Source organism: Osmerus eperlanus, chromosome 14, assembly GCF_963692335.1.
Source record: "Osmerus eperlanus chromosome 14, fOsmEpe2.1, whole genome shotgun sequence".
Taxonomy (NCBI): Eukaryota; Metazoa; Chordata; class Actinopteri; order Osmeriformes; family Osmeridae; genus Osmerus; species Osmerus eperlanus.
The window spans coordinates 8240630-8257669 of NC_085031.1; the positions used below are offsets into that span (position 1 = coordinate 8240630).

Consider the following 17040-nt stretch of genomic DNA (forward strand, 5'->3'; position numbering starts at 1 on the left):
TGCTGGTCAGGAAGGTTTGCCCATCCCTCTCTGACCAAGCCGCTGAGGGGGCAGTGGGTCCAGACCCCTGATAATGCCGTCAAATAGCCCGGCAGAGCAAGAGATAGAGGGGGACGGGAGGGCAGAGAGAGAAAGAGACAGAGAGAAATAGAGAGAAAAATGAGAGAGAAAGAGAGAGGGAGCCATACTTGGTTTGGCCGATTGGCTGATACTGCCTCAGGCTTCTCTACTCCCTGGCTGAGCAATTATGTGCCTCTAATGGGCACCGAGTCATTCCAAGTCCCCATAACAAATGCCAAATAGGGGCACCATCCATCATATGGCAGGAAAGATGCCAACACTGGAACCTCCAAACTCACAGAAATTGATCATGTACAATCACCATCCCAGGACTTACAAAACTCTCACATATCGGCTGTTTGGAAGCTGGAAGGTGATTGGTTGGATGACTATGACAGATGAGAATTCTTGTTTTCTCCTTTTGTGATTCAAAATGGAGACGCAGAAATGTAGTGGCAGTTTTGTGACATCAGTTTTAGCATTGCATGTTGGAGAACCAATGAGACTCATGAGTGTCCTCTTTACAGTAGAAACAAGAAAACTAGAAGTTAGCCAGACGGTGGTAGGCCTACACACAGAGTACTGTTGTTCCGTTAGAATTATTGGAACGCCCCGTCCACATCCCTTACAAAATCAGTGTTTGTTTGTCTTAGCATCTTGTTTCAAATCCTTTGAATTCGAGACAATTTCACAACACTAAAGACAATTTTGTACTCCAGGCCATCTAATGCTAACCAGGGTGTCAAATTGCCAAAACAATAGGCTTCCATATTCCAAAAAATGTTCATAACTGCACAGGGCTACTGTATTTGAATGAACGCTATTATTGAATTAATGGCATCAGTGGCAGAACATTTCCACTGAGAATGGGAGCAGGGTAACCTCAAAATCAATGCCAATGATTTAGTTTACCAATATCTCATCTAAACCAACAGTAAACCTCAGAATGGATTGATATGGCTTGTGTAGCCTAAACTCATTTGAAACAACTAGAAAAATTGAGAATTAAAATCTGAAACCTTTTCAGTTTACACACATTATCTGGTTATCGAGCCAAAACATATTGATATAAATGTTATGGATGTCTTTTGATAACACAATTCAACCAATGATAACAGTGAGTTTTCCCTGCAGCACACTCTTCAACATGCACAAGGGCCTGTTCAATAATTCAGCTCACAAGATTGCTGTCTCTAAAACCTTTTTCTTCTCGCCCTTGAATGCAACGGGGTTTTGGTCCATGTCTAGCATCATAGCACACTTACAGTAGCACAGCAGTCTTTGAACACTATTGGCCTATATATATATTATACAGTATTTCTATACAAATTAGCAACAAAACCTTACTTAACTACACATTTTTCTCTTTCAGATTAAATACACAGCTCTATACTGAAAATTGAAAAAGTAAATGTGCATTTTTATACATGTATCATGCTGAAAGTTGCCTTCTTAATCTAATGTATTCCTTGTACCTGGCAGAGAAGGTAGAGAGAAAAAAATAAGAAAAATAACTTTTTATCTTTACTGGTATGTGTCATAATATTTGGATGTACAAATGCCAGTGGCATGGTTTATAAATGGCTAAAAATCTTAAACCACAAGGTGTGCAGCTGCCATCTGCAAGGGTGTTGGGTAATCCCTTGACAGGAAATCACATAGATATAGAACTATTATAGTCTGTGTGAACTATCTGGGTATTCTTTTTCTTTCAGATCAACATAACTTGGCTAAACCCATTTCCATCACTCAAGTGATACGCGTGCAAGTGCATCTATGTAGTACGTCAGGGGCCAACATTTTGAGTGAACGGTTTGAAAGGTTTGTTATTATGCAAACTGTGTTTTTCAACATTAAATATGTGAATTGCTTTCAACTATGTGAAATATACGCCACTTGATCCTAAAATAATAGAAACTGGACTAACGACCATTATTCACCAGCAATGTTACCCTTGTTGGTTTTATTTTTAATATTCTAAAAAACGGCAACGTAAGATAACCATAGGTCATTACAGTGCACTAGACGAGCATGCAACTGAGAGGAAAAAAACATCTGCATTGATGGACAACAACATACAGTAATCGACTAAAGACATTCGAATCCAATATAATACTTTTCAATTACCTATCTAGAAGGCTACTTAGCTAACAATCAGCGGAATAGAATATAAAAAGGGGCTTGTTATTGCCAACGTCCCTTTCCACAGTTGCATCTTTATCAGTCGACTTCATTAACCTTCCCTCCAATCAATATGCATCACCCCACCCTTCAGTAGGCTCCCGCATCAACATCACCCTCCGACCTACCATTCCGTGCCAGCTAACGACGATCCCAGTGCGATGACAGTCCTGTTCAAAACATTCCGACGGGAGACATTATCATTGGCGGAATATAAACGTCAAGATGGAGAAAACCGATAAATGAAGCGAGAAAAAAATAGAGTAGATATAGACTGTAACCGAGATTGCGATGCTGAATCACTCCTGCTTTACCGTCTTGCAACCATTGTGCTGCAAGATGCTGGATGTACCATCGTGGACCTACCAGAGGAGAGGGAGAAAAGAGGAAGGGGGTTAGGGAAATCTGTTGCTATAGCAACCAAAAGGAGCACGTGTGACGTCAAAGCCCAGAAAGCACCATAGGGCCAGGAAGGGAGGGGGGGGGGGTGTTGAAGCCTCTCACGGATCCTGCACCGTCCTCCTGGTGCGGACAGTGCCAAGGAATCTGCGCGTGGATGAAGGCGCTGCGAGCAGGAGGTTGACAAAAAATGCCAGCCGTTTGGATCTTTCCAGCACTGCTAACCCTATGCTAGGCCTATATAGATTGAGAATGAATCCTATAGGCTACCAGGCATGGGCTACATTAAAAAGGGTGTGCATTGAGTAATAATTGTGTTTTTATGCGATATACAAAGCCTACAATCCATAGGCTGCTACTTTAAAAAGATGACATGGAAAAACAAACAAGTTATTGTAAAGACAACTGGACATACAGTGAACTCCAGAATGATTGGAACCCCTTGACAAAGATGAGTAAAAAGTGTTATAAAAAAGTCACCTTTCTGTTATTCAGCTTAATGTCACATTGGAAAAAACCATGTATGCCACAATTATCCAACGACAATCCAGTTTTATAGTTTCCTGTAGGCAGCCCTATTCAGATTTAAAATGTCCTAGTATTTCATGTAATTCATGATCCCATGTGTTTTAAGAAGGTTCCCAGGGCCTTTGAAGGAATAACAACAACACAACATCACATTGTTTACTCATCTTTGCCAAGGGGTGCCATTAATTCTGGAGTTAACTGTAGAGATGAGAGCACGGGAACATTATCTGATGCATATCTATGATATTATTAGCCTGCAGGGGTGGATCTAGACATTTTCACATGGTGTGGCAAGGGGGTGGCAAGAGGTAGTTGTAAGGTGGCATGGAGGTGTGGAGGAGGTGTGGAGGAGGTGTGGAGGAGGTGTGGAGGAAATAATGCCAATAACAATAATTGTATTTTTTAATGAATACTACTATTATGTAATTGAAAACATATATTTTAGCATGGGGAGATCGGGGTGGCAAGGCTTTTTAGCTGGAGTGGCAGCTGCCACCCCTTCGATCCACCAGTGCCCACATGATGTCTCCCTGTGTCTCTACAGAGCCATAAGCAAGGCTGGTAGAGGCCATGGGTGGAAGTGGGTCCCTCTGAAGAAGGCCGTGAATCTGGTGTTTATTTAGTCATTAGGATTTGGAAGTTATGCCTAAGGAGCTCGACCGTCTCCAGGCCGTTCAGAACTCTGCTGCAAGGCTTTTAACGCACATTAACAAAAGAGCACACATTACACCTGTTTTAGCATCACTTCACTGGTTACCAGTCCAGTACAGAATTCAATTTAAAATCCTGGTCCTCACCTTCAGAGCCCTGAATGGAGAAGTTCCTCCCTATATTTCTGATTTAATACAGCTTCATACCCCCACCCGTAATTTGAGGTCATTGGGTCAGAAGCTTTTAGTGGTTCCCTGTACCCATTTTAAAACTAGAGGGGATCGATCATTCCGAGCAGTGGCCCCTAGGTTTTGGAATGCCTTGCCTCCCTTTCTACGGTGTGCAACTTCCGTCGAAGCTTATAAAAAGCAACTCAAGACTTTGCTATTCAAGCAGGCTTTTAGTTAGTTGAGGGGTTTTTATGGTTGTCTGTCATGTTTCTATTTCTATTTAAATGTTCTGTATTCTTTATTTGTAGTGTTATATTGCATTTTGTTGTGAAGCACTTTGTGATTTTATCTGCGAGAGGTGCTATACAAATAAACTTTACTTACTACTTACTTACTATGCATTGTTTTCAGAATATTCATACAGTCTGAAGAACAGGCAGTAAGAGACACAAAACTGATACATGCAAGGATATTCACAAACCACTAGAGGGTGATCTATAAACGTGAGACAGCCCAAACATTTCCCTGCAGCAAGGCAAGGCAAAACAAGGCATGGTCTGAAAGGAAGGTAACAGAAAAAGGAAGGAAGTACTCTCCACTGAATGACTTCCTGACTGGATAGTGATCTGACTCCCAAACAACAAAAGGATTGAGGTGGTGTCACTTGCACACTCAACATACTTAACATGTTCCAGCCAACATATACAATTTTATGAGAACTTTTTCTGTTTTTTATTTATTGTTTTGCTTGATATCAAAGCAGGACACTAAAGCATGACACTAAAGAAACATCTCTTGGCAGTTAACAGTTAGTTAACATAAGAGAATAGTAGAACAGTCAAGTTAATATGTTTAGGTGTGTCCTTTAAACACTGACCATGGTTTAATGATTTGCAAGTACTAACCTATATGTCCGATGCCAAAACCCTGACCATTTTCCTTGCTGTCCTGAAACTATGTAATACAGTCTGAAAGCACCGTTAGTAACCTATCCTGTCCATACGACCTGGACCACACTGTGGCTGGTATAGAAGTTTCTCCCTCATTGCAAAACAGAAAGGTACCCTGTGCTGTGGGTTTCCTGGAGCTTGAAACAAAAATGTAGTGGTCTACTCTAGAGTAGCCACTGCAGCTTCTGAGGCTTATGTTTCTAAAAGAGAAAAATGTAGAGGCTTAGGAAAAACCAGTCTAGTGTGCCATTTCCTCTCTCCAGACCCCAGTATTTGTGGTGTGTAACGTCGTTTTTCTATGGTTAGTCATGAGTGGGGAAATGTTAACTGGGGGGCTCCAACCTTTTTTCATTTTTATTTTAATACCAGTCTGAATTTACCAGGAACGGCAATTACAGAGGGCCTGTATCCTAATTAGGGTTACCATGATCATTAGGTGTTTTTAAAAGTGCATGGTAGAGAGTGAGATACTGTTTTCGTTTCTGTCTAGGAGGGGGAGATGAAGATTCATATCAATATTAGATTCTGTGAGTGCGTCTACCATGTCAAAACTAAATACGTGTTACTATAGTACTGTCCATGTGTAGCCCATACGGCCATAGCTTACAGTTTTCCTCCCAGTTGTGGGTTACTATAGAGACGCCTGGTTGCATACATGCCGGTCCTCCTGCAATGAGCCAATGAACAGTAGGAATAAGGTGTCTGGTTACTCCCAGTCAACCCCTAGATGTGCAAAGGGAGGGGGGAAAGAATGCTTCTCAGGAGCAATGGTTACTAGGCTGATCCCGAGCAAACTGAAAGCCGCACATAATCCCGCGACAGTTTTGATATATTTTTAGCGCTACGAATTATTACTTTTTTCCAAATGGTTTAATTACATGGATTATAGAAACTACTTCATTGTTTTGGGGGATTTTTTTGTACTCTACTAGGACCTCGAGACAAACCTGTTGCCTATTCGACAGCTCAGCTGCAGTCAACTTCAAGATGTTCTATTGTGGATGGGGTGACGCGCAGTCTCGTTACTTTACACTTCTGTAGTGAAATTGGAGTGCCTATCTTTCGTTCAGTTTCAAAGGTCTCATCATTTGACTGGTACGTTTACTATTTTACCCTATACATTTGACGTATTATTCTGAAACTTTGAACAGCTTTGTTTCGAGTTCACTGAAACGGCTAATTCGACTAGCATCTCACAAGACGTTAACAAGCTTTGTTATCGACAATAACCACAGGTTTTTCTCGACTACGTGAGAATATGGGCAGTTTCATCATACGAGATACAGAATACTTAATATTTTTTTTATACATCAGGGGTACGCAGACTGAAATGGGCTCAAGCAAGCAATAGCCAGGAATGTGTGTTGCAACAAGGTTACCGCTGCAGGAAATATGTTGCCCACGCGATGTCACAGGATGGAACAAACTTGTTTTCCCGGCCATACTAGGAATTTAGCAAATAACCTGTCCTGCATTTGTACAGTGCCTAGGATTTCCTTGGATATGGAACATGTGTTAAATAGACAGCAGAATAGAGGATGAGCAGTCATTGCAGGCCATTCCTGTATGCAATCAAGACCAGTCTCTCAACCAAGCTGTGCTACATTTGATTATGAATAGTCCTAAAACCACTCCTTAATGTTATTGCTATCTTAGATAATGGCACAATGATTGACATTTCTGATAGGGGTTCCTATTTTTAACTCATTTTGAGTCACACAGGCAATAATATAATTAAACCTTCTGATTGATGCAACATTAGTTTTTACAGGACTATCCTACCTGATCAGTAAGCCTACTACTGCAGTCTATAGTTGTATCACTGAGGATAGGCCTAATACTGAGGATAGGCCAACTACTGCAGTCTATAGCTGTTAGCACTGGGGGCAGAATTATACTGGTGTAGTCTATAGTTGCACCTACTATTATAAACTAGTTTGGGATTTGCATTTGTAAAATATTAGATATTAGGTAAATAGGAATGAAATATGAAACTGAGAATTAAAACACAATCTAGGTTAAGTTGTCACTGGTCTCCCTCTATCTACTCTCATCTTAGCAGTAATCAACTAACTGCAGAAAGGTCTGAGATATTCAGAATACTCGGCATCCTGTGCCATTGCAAGGGTGTGAAACGGTAACTTAAATGGTAGCCTACGTCTTGTGTGTTTTCAGTTTGAAGCAAATACATTTTTTTTGTTTCGGTAAGGTTCCCTTGAAGTTTGCGAGTGTTCCTGGAATTCCTTTTCCTTTTTTTGAGGTGAAAGATTTTCACCTCAAATTGAAATGGACAAAAGAAGCATCTTGTTTTCAGATGTTTGATTTATAGGGTTGAAAACTGTCATCATTCCATTAAGATGTTATGTGTATAATTCGACAGCTTGGACAAGTATTTATACACAAGTTGTCTGTGTTTGGTGCACTGTTTAAAGTTGAGTACATGCTGTACATCAAAGAACATTTCTCAGTGTTTCTCTTGAAAATTATATCGAGTTTGTTTCATGGTTGATAACTGCGGCGGAGATTGCCCCCCCCCCCCCCCCCCCAAAAAAAAAACAAAAAAAAAAACAGCTAGGGACTGGGTAGAGAGAACTATCCCGTTTCAAGGATTAGGCTATTCTCCTGAAATCCTTGCGACTGCGGCTGAGACCAGACCGAAGGCGAACACCTTTGAACAAACTTCATCCATTTTTTGGGTGAAGAAAAACACTCAGCGTTTCTCTCCTCTGCTGCGAAGGCTGTCTGTTTTGGGCCACTGATTCCCCGACCCCTCCCTCCACCCGTGCCCCAAAATAATGAGCAGGATCATGGGCCAATGGGAGAAGAGCTGGCCACCACAGCAGCCCTCAAAGAGGATAAAAACATTCCACTGTAGGCCTCTATTGAAAAAACAAGAGCCACAAAACAATCAAACGAAGGTCTTCCCCCATGGCAGATCTCACTACCCTATTCTATTGTGCAATGAGCTGGACTGGTAGTAACCCACTTTCCCCAGCTTCCCATTGACCAAAGTATTTATCATGCCTGCATTCCTGCATAAATACGTATAAAATGCTATCTTATTAACTTTCCCAAATGTACGGCCCATCCCCCAAATTTTCCCACGAGATGTTGATTGTGATGGAGAGTGAGTTTTCTTTCTTATTGCACAGCAACATTTTCAGGCTTGGAATGTGCACGCCGGATTGTCATAATATTTTACATCAGAAGGACGACCCTATGTAGACAAGTTTGGATGGCAGCCCTCAAGCCTGGCTGGACCCATCGCGTATCTCTAACCATGATGCGCAGACAGACACCACCAGAGTGTCTGACTCCACACTTTAATAGAAATGTGAGAGTCACAGCAACTATTTAGGTGGTGATGGTTTTTTTGCTTAGTCAATTTTAATCCTTTAAACCCAGGGTTTCCTATGCTTCTGTTGCATTACGTCGCAGTGGGATTGGGAGGATTTAAACGATGACAAAGCCACAGCACAGCAGCCGTGTGCCTTCCATGACCAGGGGTTGGAGCCCAGAGGACTGGATGTGTCCTATTGCAAGCTAAACACCCTTTCCCCAACCCCTAACAATTGAATTCCCCAAATCCAAAAATACGCAAAAGTGTCAGTTTGAACAAAAAAAATGTTTTTCAGTAAGGTATCTAATTTTATATAATTGTAGATTTTTTTTAGGATTGTAAATAAGTGGTGTTAGTTGCTTGAGGAAAGCAAGTACTTGGAGATCACGTGTACATCTTAAGTCAGAAGGCCAAATTAGCTGAATAAAAACTCTCCAGCACAGCCTGTTGTGACTTGTCTCTGTGTAACGAAACACAAGGCATGGTGCAGATGTAAATATCAGTGGTAGCATTACGTTTGTTACTACAGCAGGGCTGTAACCAACCCGGTCTGTGAAGGCTTTTCTTCAAACCCTAATTTGGCACATCTGATTAATTAGCTGATCGACATGCTGAAACAGGTTAGTTGTAAACTAGATTGGAGGGAAAGCAAACAGAAGGATAGCTCTACAGGTACAAGGTTGGATAGCCCTGGACTTTCCCTCTATTGAGCTTTTGTGGATGAGTCATCCATGAATAACACAGGAGATACATCTGAATACTGTTTTGAATTCTACATATATATATATATATATATATATATACACTACCGTTCAAAAGTTTGGGGTCACCCAGACAATTCAGACAGTTTTCCATGAAAACTCACACTTTTATTTATCAAATAAGGTGCAAAGAGAATAGAAAATATAGTCAAGACATTTACAAGGTTAGAAATAATTATTTTTATTTGAAATATTAATTTTGTTCTTCAAACTTTGCTTTCGTCAAAGAATGCTCCATTTGCAGCAATTACAGCATTGGAGACCTTTGGCATTCTAATTCTTCTAATCATCCATTAGTCGTCTAAGGTAATTAGCAAACACAATGTACCATTTGAACACTGTAGTGAGAGTTGCTTGAAATGGGCCTCTATACACCTATGTAGATATTTCATTAAAAAACAGACATTTCCACCTAGAATAGTCATTTACCACATTAACAATGTATAGTGTTTTTCTGATTAATTTAATGATATATTCATTGAAAAAAAGTGCAAAGAAAATATATATATATATATATATATAATATATATTCAAAGAAAAAAGCACTTTTGCAGACCCCAAACTTTTGAACGGTACCGTTCAAAAGTTTGGGGTCACTTCGAAATTTCCTTATTCATATATATATATGAATCTGGTTTCATGTCACGGCACCTAATCTGTAATTTGTGTGACATTGTCATTGTCGCCCCCCCCCCCCCCCCCACAGGGAAGATGCACGTGTCTCTGGCTGAAGCTCTGGAGGTGCGAGGGGGTCCACTGCAGGAGGAGGAGGTCTGGGCTGTACTCAGTCAGAGTGCAGAGAGTCTTCAGGAGCTTTTCCGCCGAGGTATGGGAATAATGCAGCTCTGCGGACAAACATCAAAACATAGACGTGAAAAACATTGTTCTCTCTCTGTCAGCAATTGCAAAGATGTCATTTCTTGAAGCAGTTAAGTTGCTCCTTTTGTTCTATACAAAAGCAATTTTGGCTTGAGTTTGAAAGTATTCAACCCAAAATATGGGTTTATGATTTATGATTGCTATCAGGATGTGAAGTTTATTTCTGCAAATATGACATAAAGGGCTTCTCAAAAACATCACCACCCCTGCCTTTGAGGAAAAGTACCTAATTGATCTTTCCCCCGTTCCATTCTCCCTCACTCATGCCCGCCGTTATCTCTCCCCATCTGATTCTCCCTCACTCATGCCCGCCGTTATCTCTCCCCATCTGATTCTCCCTCACTCATGCCCGCCGTTATCTCTCCCCATCTGATTCTCCCTCACTCATGTCCTGAAGCATTTCCAGAATTTCATGGGAATTCATCCTCCTTTTGCTCCGGTTCATGTTTTCAAAAGCGAATCCAAATTTATCTACATATCAAATGCAGCTTGTCGGCGTGCTTATCAAAAGACAACATTGGAAGTGGATGTGTTGAGCACAGCATTGTACAGCGGTAGTAAAAATGACTAATCGTCAGTACGAAGGTATCATCGTTTATTTATTTTTATCCCACACACCCCCTAATTCACTAGATGATTGATGAAACCCATTTTAGGAAAAGTCATAGACAGAGAGATAAAGGGGGTTAAATGCATTTAAAAACGGCTGGGGTGGTAAAAAAAAAAGGCCCCCGTGTTAAAGGCACTCATGAACAAACATATTTTCAACAGTTCAGATGGTCAGATTCGTCTTGGTGTCTGTAGTTGTGTGTGATTCTGGGAGTGGTTAAACTAAAGTGGTTAGACTACAGCGTCAGAGCTGCCAGTTGGAACACTCATCCTTCCTGCCCTGCCCCCTGTTCTACTCTGTGCGGCACAGTCTGTGCCATTATCATGTCTGTTAACTGATGGGATTTAGGGCTCTTTAAGTGTAGTTTTTCTCACTATCTTGGTGCTTGAATGGGTTTCCTCCAGCACCCACCCCCCACCCACACACACACACACACACATTATCTACCACCCACACACTTGCATGTGTCATCCCTATGTCCCTCTTAAAGGAGCAGGTCACATCTCTCTAGGGCAACCTCGCCCCATGGGTATCATCATCCCACCGCGCCCTCCTTTCTCTTTCAATTTCCTAAAGTTTGTTTTTCACCTCATAAGACGGGGCTTGAAATTGCGAACATTTGTCGCATTAACAGTACAAGTTTTTGTTTTTTGTTACTTGTAATAAGAGGACATGTAACACACAAAGTCAAATTAAATGACTTATTGATGAAAGCAATTGCTTTGTTAGATTATTTTTGGTATTTCATGGCAGGGGGTGCAGACTTATGCACTCAACAGTAGATATTTGGGTGCTTAAAAATGCCTTTCCAATCTGGGAGCACTGCAATACAGTCGTCAGAAATCCAGTGCTTTCTTTGTGGAATGTTGTGTTCTGCAGCTCAGTGAACCTGTCTTTTCTTTGCTCCGATGTACTGTAGACCCAGGACTAAGACAGCCACTGTTATATCCTCGCACACGGTTCCAGATGTAGCATGCAGGGGGGATGTTGAGTGTCTCCAGAAATCCTCCTTTTCTGTCTGCAAATTTTCCGTCTCAGCCTTATGGATTTAAGTTGTCTTAATGTCGCAATTTTACTCACTTATTTTGACACAACCTCCTTTTTTACCTTTACCATGGGCACTTGATGGGTTTTAGACATCAGCTATGTACTGAATTATGCTATTGTTCCACCCACGTGATGATCTCACAATTTCTTTTTTACAGTAGCAATACTTACACTATAGAGTTAGACCACATACCAGTGACTAAGCTGCTACCGCAGAGCCATTGCAGTTCCTTGTTCATGTTCTAGGTGTACAATATCAAGCTGTGTGACATCATGTTTCCTGAGCTGTGGGTGAACAACTCATCAGTTGTCCCCCAGTCAAGGCTATGGCTGGTGTACTGCTGTAACTAGCATGCTATCCCGCCAAAAGACAAAGGCTGCTTTATTATCCGCTGTCTGTCCGCACTCTCATAAAGGAGGTTCAAAAGGCCTTCCCTTGAATGCATGCCAGTCTCCATGACTGTAGACAGGTCATCTATTCACCCCCCCCCCCCCCCCCAAACTGATCTCTGAAATACTTTTTTGCTCTCGCGTACACACATGCATGGTAGTGATGGTGAAGTTGAGGTCCATTTCCTTTGAGGCAGTGCAGAAGACAATCCTATGAGTCTAACAGGACAGACAGCCCAACTAGTGTGTGTGTGTGTGTGTGTGTGTGTGTGTGTTACCTCCCCCCCCCCCCCCCCCCCCCCTCAGGGCTGTGTGAGGCAGCATGCTCGGCATGTGTCTGAGGGGCTTCTGTCCTGTGTTGTCGAGGCAGGAGTTTAGCCTTGGAACTCTCAGCAGGCCACATTTCCCAGCAGATGTCCTTGAGGTGCAATTTGTAAAAGCCATTTTACCAGCTATGCTCAGAAATGTCCCTACCATTGTGGCAGGTCCCCTGAATAGTGATAAGCTTTCAATGTTCTTTTGAAAACTTTCACATGCATTATATTCAGCAATGAGACTTCCCTCCATAACCAAGGTTTTGTATGTAATCTGTTAAATGTAATTACTTTTTTGCGAATCCATTTTCATCTTCAGTAGCCAGCCATAACCGAAAGCTTGAGGCATTGGAAAGTATTTACGGAGATGTTAGAAGGCCAAGGCCAAACACAACTTGGGTCTTTTAAGATTTTAAGTCATGAATTCCTGTAGTTCAGTCAAGACAATCACGTATTAGATTTGAGCATTTATTGTTACATGACATGGACATGTAGATTTAACTTTGGCGGAGTGGATGATCCAAGGGAAGCGCTCCCTGCCTCCTCGATGCAACACATCCATACTTGACATATGAGGCAGGGAGCAATAGAGATATAATCCCCCGGAGGGATCGAACAGACAGACAGCATGGGGGAGAAAGGGGATGGTGGAGGGTGGCAGCAGCACTGATCATACAACAACCGGGGTGAGTGTGTGCGTATCCGCGCGTCTTTAAAGACGCCTTATCGGACGTGGCCCAATGGGTATGCGCTGCTAACCTGGGTGTGGTAGTGGGCAGAGGAAAGGAAGGTGGAGTAAGACGCCTTACGTCCCCGATGACTGACGCGCGCTGCCCGATTGACCTGCCTGAACTAGCTGCGCTTATTTGAGAACACTCTCTGTAGCTACTGCATTGCAAAGCCATGCAAAGACCACCTCTAGGTACATTTTTGCATGGGAACCAGACAGATCTGCAAGCACATTTCATTTGCCCTGGCAGAAACGTCCGGAGACCCTCCCATTCAGACAGATTTCCACGGGCCTGGATAGCGCCGAGCCAGTCTAATATGAGGCGTGTTTCATACCATGACTGTACAGAGAACTACTGTTGAGACATTGTCCAAACCATGATGACATTCTATCCAATTGCGTCCAGAGTCACTTTGGTCTGCACCCGTTGATAATGCCCCTTGGTAATCAAAAAATGAACTGAGAGGTTCTATTTAGAGGACAACACCCTGGCCCTGTGCCTGATCCTCTGTGTGGCGTCCCAGATAATACAGATAACGGCTAATAAGATATGGTCTGTCTGGGTGCACCAGCTGAACATGTCCCAGATGGCTTGCTCAGTTGCATGTGTGTATTTGTGTGCTGTCTGGGGTAGTTTGAGTAGAGCATGGTATACATTTCAACTGACTATTTTCTCTATTTTATTATTTTCTATTCCGGGTCTGTTATAGCTGTTATTGTGTTGCACAATAGTCTTATGGATAATTGGTTGAAATAGTTTAGTTGTGAGCAGCATTACCATTATATAGATTATTGGGTTCTAGATTCAGGGAACGGTGTTGTGTACTGGCATATATCAGTGTGTCAATGACATCTATAAAAAATAGTTGGAAAACTTTCCAACAGCAAATTGGTCACAAAGTGCTCAACAGGAGACATTTGATTTACTCTGAGAATTCCTGCCTTTTGAAAACGCCTCAAGCCCATTTTTCCTTGTTTCCCCTCTCACAAGGAAATATCCGTCAGAGAAAGGAATTTTGCAGTGCTGCTTAAACATTCGTTTGTTTATATTTTTAAACTTCTCTGTAATCCAATCACTGGTCTGTGGCTTCGTAGGAAAAGAGCATAACTCAAACCTTCTTTCTGTTGTCACCTTGCACTGGGGAAGGAACAAGTATTTTTCTTTCGGTTAGTTTAAATTGCCAAACTCTAGACGTGCAGTGCATTTATCTATGGCGGTGCAGTGTTATCCACAATTGTAAACATTGACAGTCTACTCCATGGAGTTTGTTCTCCGTTGGTCAAAATTGAGGTAAAGGGTGCCACACAGCTCTACGAGCTACGTCTGACCTTTTCCATGCAAAACTGTGTAACAGACTACTCTTGGGTTCTTATATGGGGAAACAACATTTCGATCGTCTGTGTAATTACTTGTTGCATGGTCTGATTGACAATAAAGTTCACTTTGACTTTGATTTGACTGTTAAGAATAATCTCGAGTGTGTGTGTGTGTGTCCTGCACAGACCCTGCAGCGCTGGGCTTCATCATCTCCCCCTGGTCCCTGCTGCTCATGCCCTCGGGCAGCATCTCCTTCACAGATGAGAACGTCACCCAGCAGGACCTGAGGGCCTTCACGGCCCCGGAGCTGCTCGAGGGCCTCACCCTGGCCTCCGTCTCCGACATAGAGAAGGTGCAGTACAGCGGCCTCGCTCCGCCGCATAAAACCTCGTGGTCATTAGATTCTGTAGGCATCAAATATGCTCGAATGTGCCAATGACGTCAGACATCTAGCATCAATCAACATTTCAGGTCCTGTATATTTTTCTGAAACCTGGTGAATGTCACCTCCCCTCCTTTCCCTGTTGTCAGAATGGGAGTGTATCTCTTTAAGGTAGTGTGGAGTCGGGCTGCACTTGAAAGACCTTGAAGACCATGGTGCATTCTTTGGCAACCCCAAAGTTATTCTTTCCTTTCCCAAGTCCAATTTTCAGGGGGAAGTGATTTTCTAAGAGGGAGCCTGGTGCAGAATTGTTAAGGAAAGGAAAATGGAAAAATGTTTTGGGGTTTAACTGAAAGCACTCCAGCACAACATGTAGGGTACTGTGTTCACTATGTTTTTCATTTAACATTTTAGATAAGACACAATCAAACCGTTTGTCCCCGCACAGGACAAAGTGTCAGCAGATGTCACATTTCCGTTTTTTCTCCTCATTTCAATAAATACAACTGGAACAGTCTGAATATTAGTTCCAGCTGGAACAGTCAGTATATTAGTTCCAACTGGAACATTCTGAATCAGTCTGAATATTTTTTCTACTGCTATTTTTATTGTTTTCTAACTACTACTGTACTACACAAGATCTACACTGAAGCCATTTGTGTATCATTCTAATGCCTCTCCTTTCTTTACAGATGCACATGTACTCACTTGGGATGACCCTCTTTTGGGGAGCCGATTATGAAATCCCTCAAAGTCAGGTACGATTAGGACCACCAGGCTCTGAGTCACTTGGAGCTCTTGTGTAACCGTCTGACAAAAACCTTTTGCTAAAACAGTAGGCCAAATATGCTCAAAGCCTAATTCGATATTGTCACAATATGTTCAAAGGTTCCCTAAAATGACATATTGTGTGTTTGTCGCAGCCCATGAAGCTGGGGGAGCACCTCAATAGCATGCTGCTCAACATGTGTGACGACACAACGCTGAGCCGCATGTCTGTGAGGACCGTCCTGGACGCCTGCAGCACTCACATCCGGAGCTCCAGCTGTGAGCCCTCCTTCTCCTACATCAGGAAGCTGGTCCGCTTGGTGCTCGGTAGTCTATCCCAGGTACACCACACACGCATACACACAAATGTTCACACAAACATATGCACGTAAACACACACACACACACACATGTACACACTCATACCCTGAAAAGGGAAATCCATGGTTAGACAACTGGACTGGCCAGTTCATGATCCTGTCCTTTTCAGTATAATTGATATGACCTGAACTAAACTTATTAAGGCAATGATTCAGTTAAATACTTAGATCTCGTAACATTTCAGCATGTTTACTGTAACTTAATTGTTTTAAGTTCTTGACTGATGATGATGCTTGATTCTGTAACCACACATGTTCAATGGCAGATATTTATTCAAACCTAAATGAGAAAAGTGCACAATTACGTGTAACATCACAACACGGTTATATATGTCTGTCTACCTTGAAGACAATCCTGTATTTACCCACCTTTTATACCACTATGCCTTTCTTCTCTCTGTCTCTCAGCTGGATGGTCTGATGTCACAGAGTGAGAGGGAATCTCTACCAGAGCGGAGTAAGGAGATTCGGGACAGGCTTCGAGGAAAAGGCCTCCCCTCAGGTACCACAAGCTGTCCCCCCTTCAACCTCCTGCCTGGGTGGCTTCCACGGAGGCTGGAGGACCACTCCAGGGAGCCTCCGCAGGAAGCCTGCTGTCCCTTTACAGCCTGTTAGGTTGCCTATTGCAGAAATGACCCCCCCATCAGTTGCTATACCCAAAGTGATTTACTCTTCCATGTTTGTAGAACAATGGGCATCAAACCGCTTGAACATGAACTAATGCCAATGTGATGCAATGATTTTTTTTGGGGGGGGAGAGCACGTATCATTGTAGACAGAGCTCTCTACACGTTCTGATGAAGTATAACTTGGTCACCATATCCCAGTGGGAAGGAATCGATTCAGTAAATATAACAGAAGGGCAAGTTTTAGCAGGCCCCACCATCATGACTTGAATGTGGCTGATATATTTACATTTAGTCATTTAGCAGACGCTCTTATTCAGAGCGACTTACAGTAAGTACAGGGACATTCCCCCCGAAGCAAGTAGGGTGAAGTGCCTTGCCCAAGGACACAACGTCATTTGGCACGGCTGGGAATCGAACTGGCAACCTTCAGATTACTAGCCCGACTCCCTCACCGCTCAGCCATCTGACTCCGACTCATATATATCAGCCACAGGACACTGACTAAAGACCACCCCACTTGAGATTAGTCAGGCTATGGGAGGAGGGAAGAGGA

General features: G+C 42.5%; 2 protein-coding genes across 14 annotated transcripts in view; one reads left to right on the forward strand and one right to left on the reverse strand.

Moving 5' to 3' along the window:
- Positions 1 to 2610, reverse strand: part of mapk10 (mitogen-activated protein kinase 10) — a 29656-nt gene extending 27046 nt beyond the window's left edge. For all 6 annotated transcript variants that reach the window (XM_062477627.1, XM_062477628.1, XM_062477629.1 and 3 more), the window contains exon 1: positions 2370 to 2610. In XM_062477627.1, coding sequence (XP_062333611.1) covers positions 2370 to 2372 — 3 coding nt within the window. In that variant the 5' untranslated portion in view covers positions 2373 to 2610. The remainder of the gene's footprint in view (positions 1 to 2369) is intronic.
- Positions 2611 to 5682: 3072 nt separating this feature from the next.
- Positions 5683 to 17040, forward strand: part of ptpn13 (protein tyrosine phosphatase non-receptor type 13) — a 41432-nt gene continuing 30074 nt past the window's right edge. For 7 of the 8 annotated variants that reach the window (XM_062477510.1, XM_062477513.1, XM_062477512.1 and 4 more), the window contains exons 1-6: positions 5683 to 6034; positions 9747 to 9866; positions 14514 to 14680; positions 15403 to 15468; positions 15634 to 15819; positions 16267 to 16360. In XM_062477510.1, the coding sequence (XP_062333494.1) occupies positions 9752 to 9866; positions 14514 to 14680; positions 15403 to 15468; positions 15634 to 15819; positions 16267 to 16360 (628 nt within the window). In that variant the 5' untranslated portion in view covers positions 5683 to 6034; positions 9747 to 9751. The remainder of the gene's footprint in view (positions 6035 to 9746; positions 9867 to 14513; positions 14681 to 15402; positions 15469 to 15633; positions 15820 to 16266; positions 16361 to 17040) is intronic. The other variant, XM_062477516.1, reaches the window with a different exon arrangement.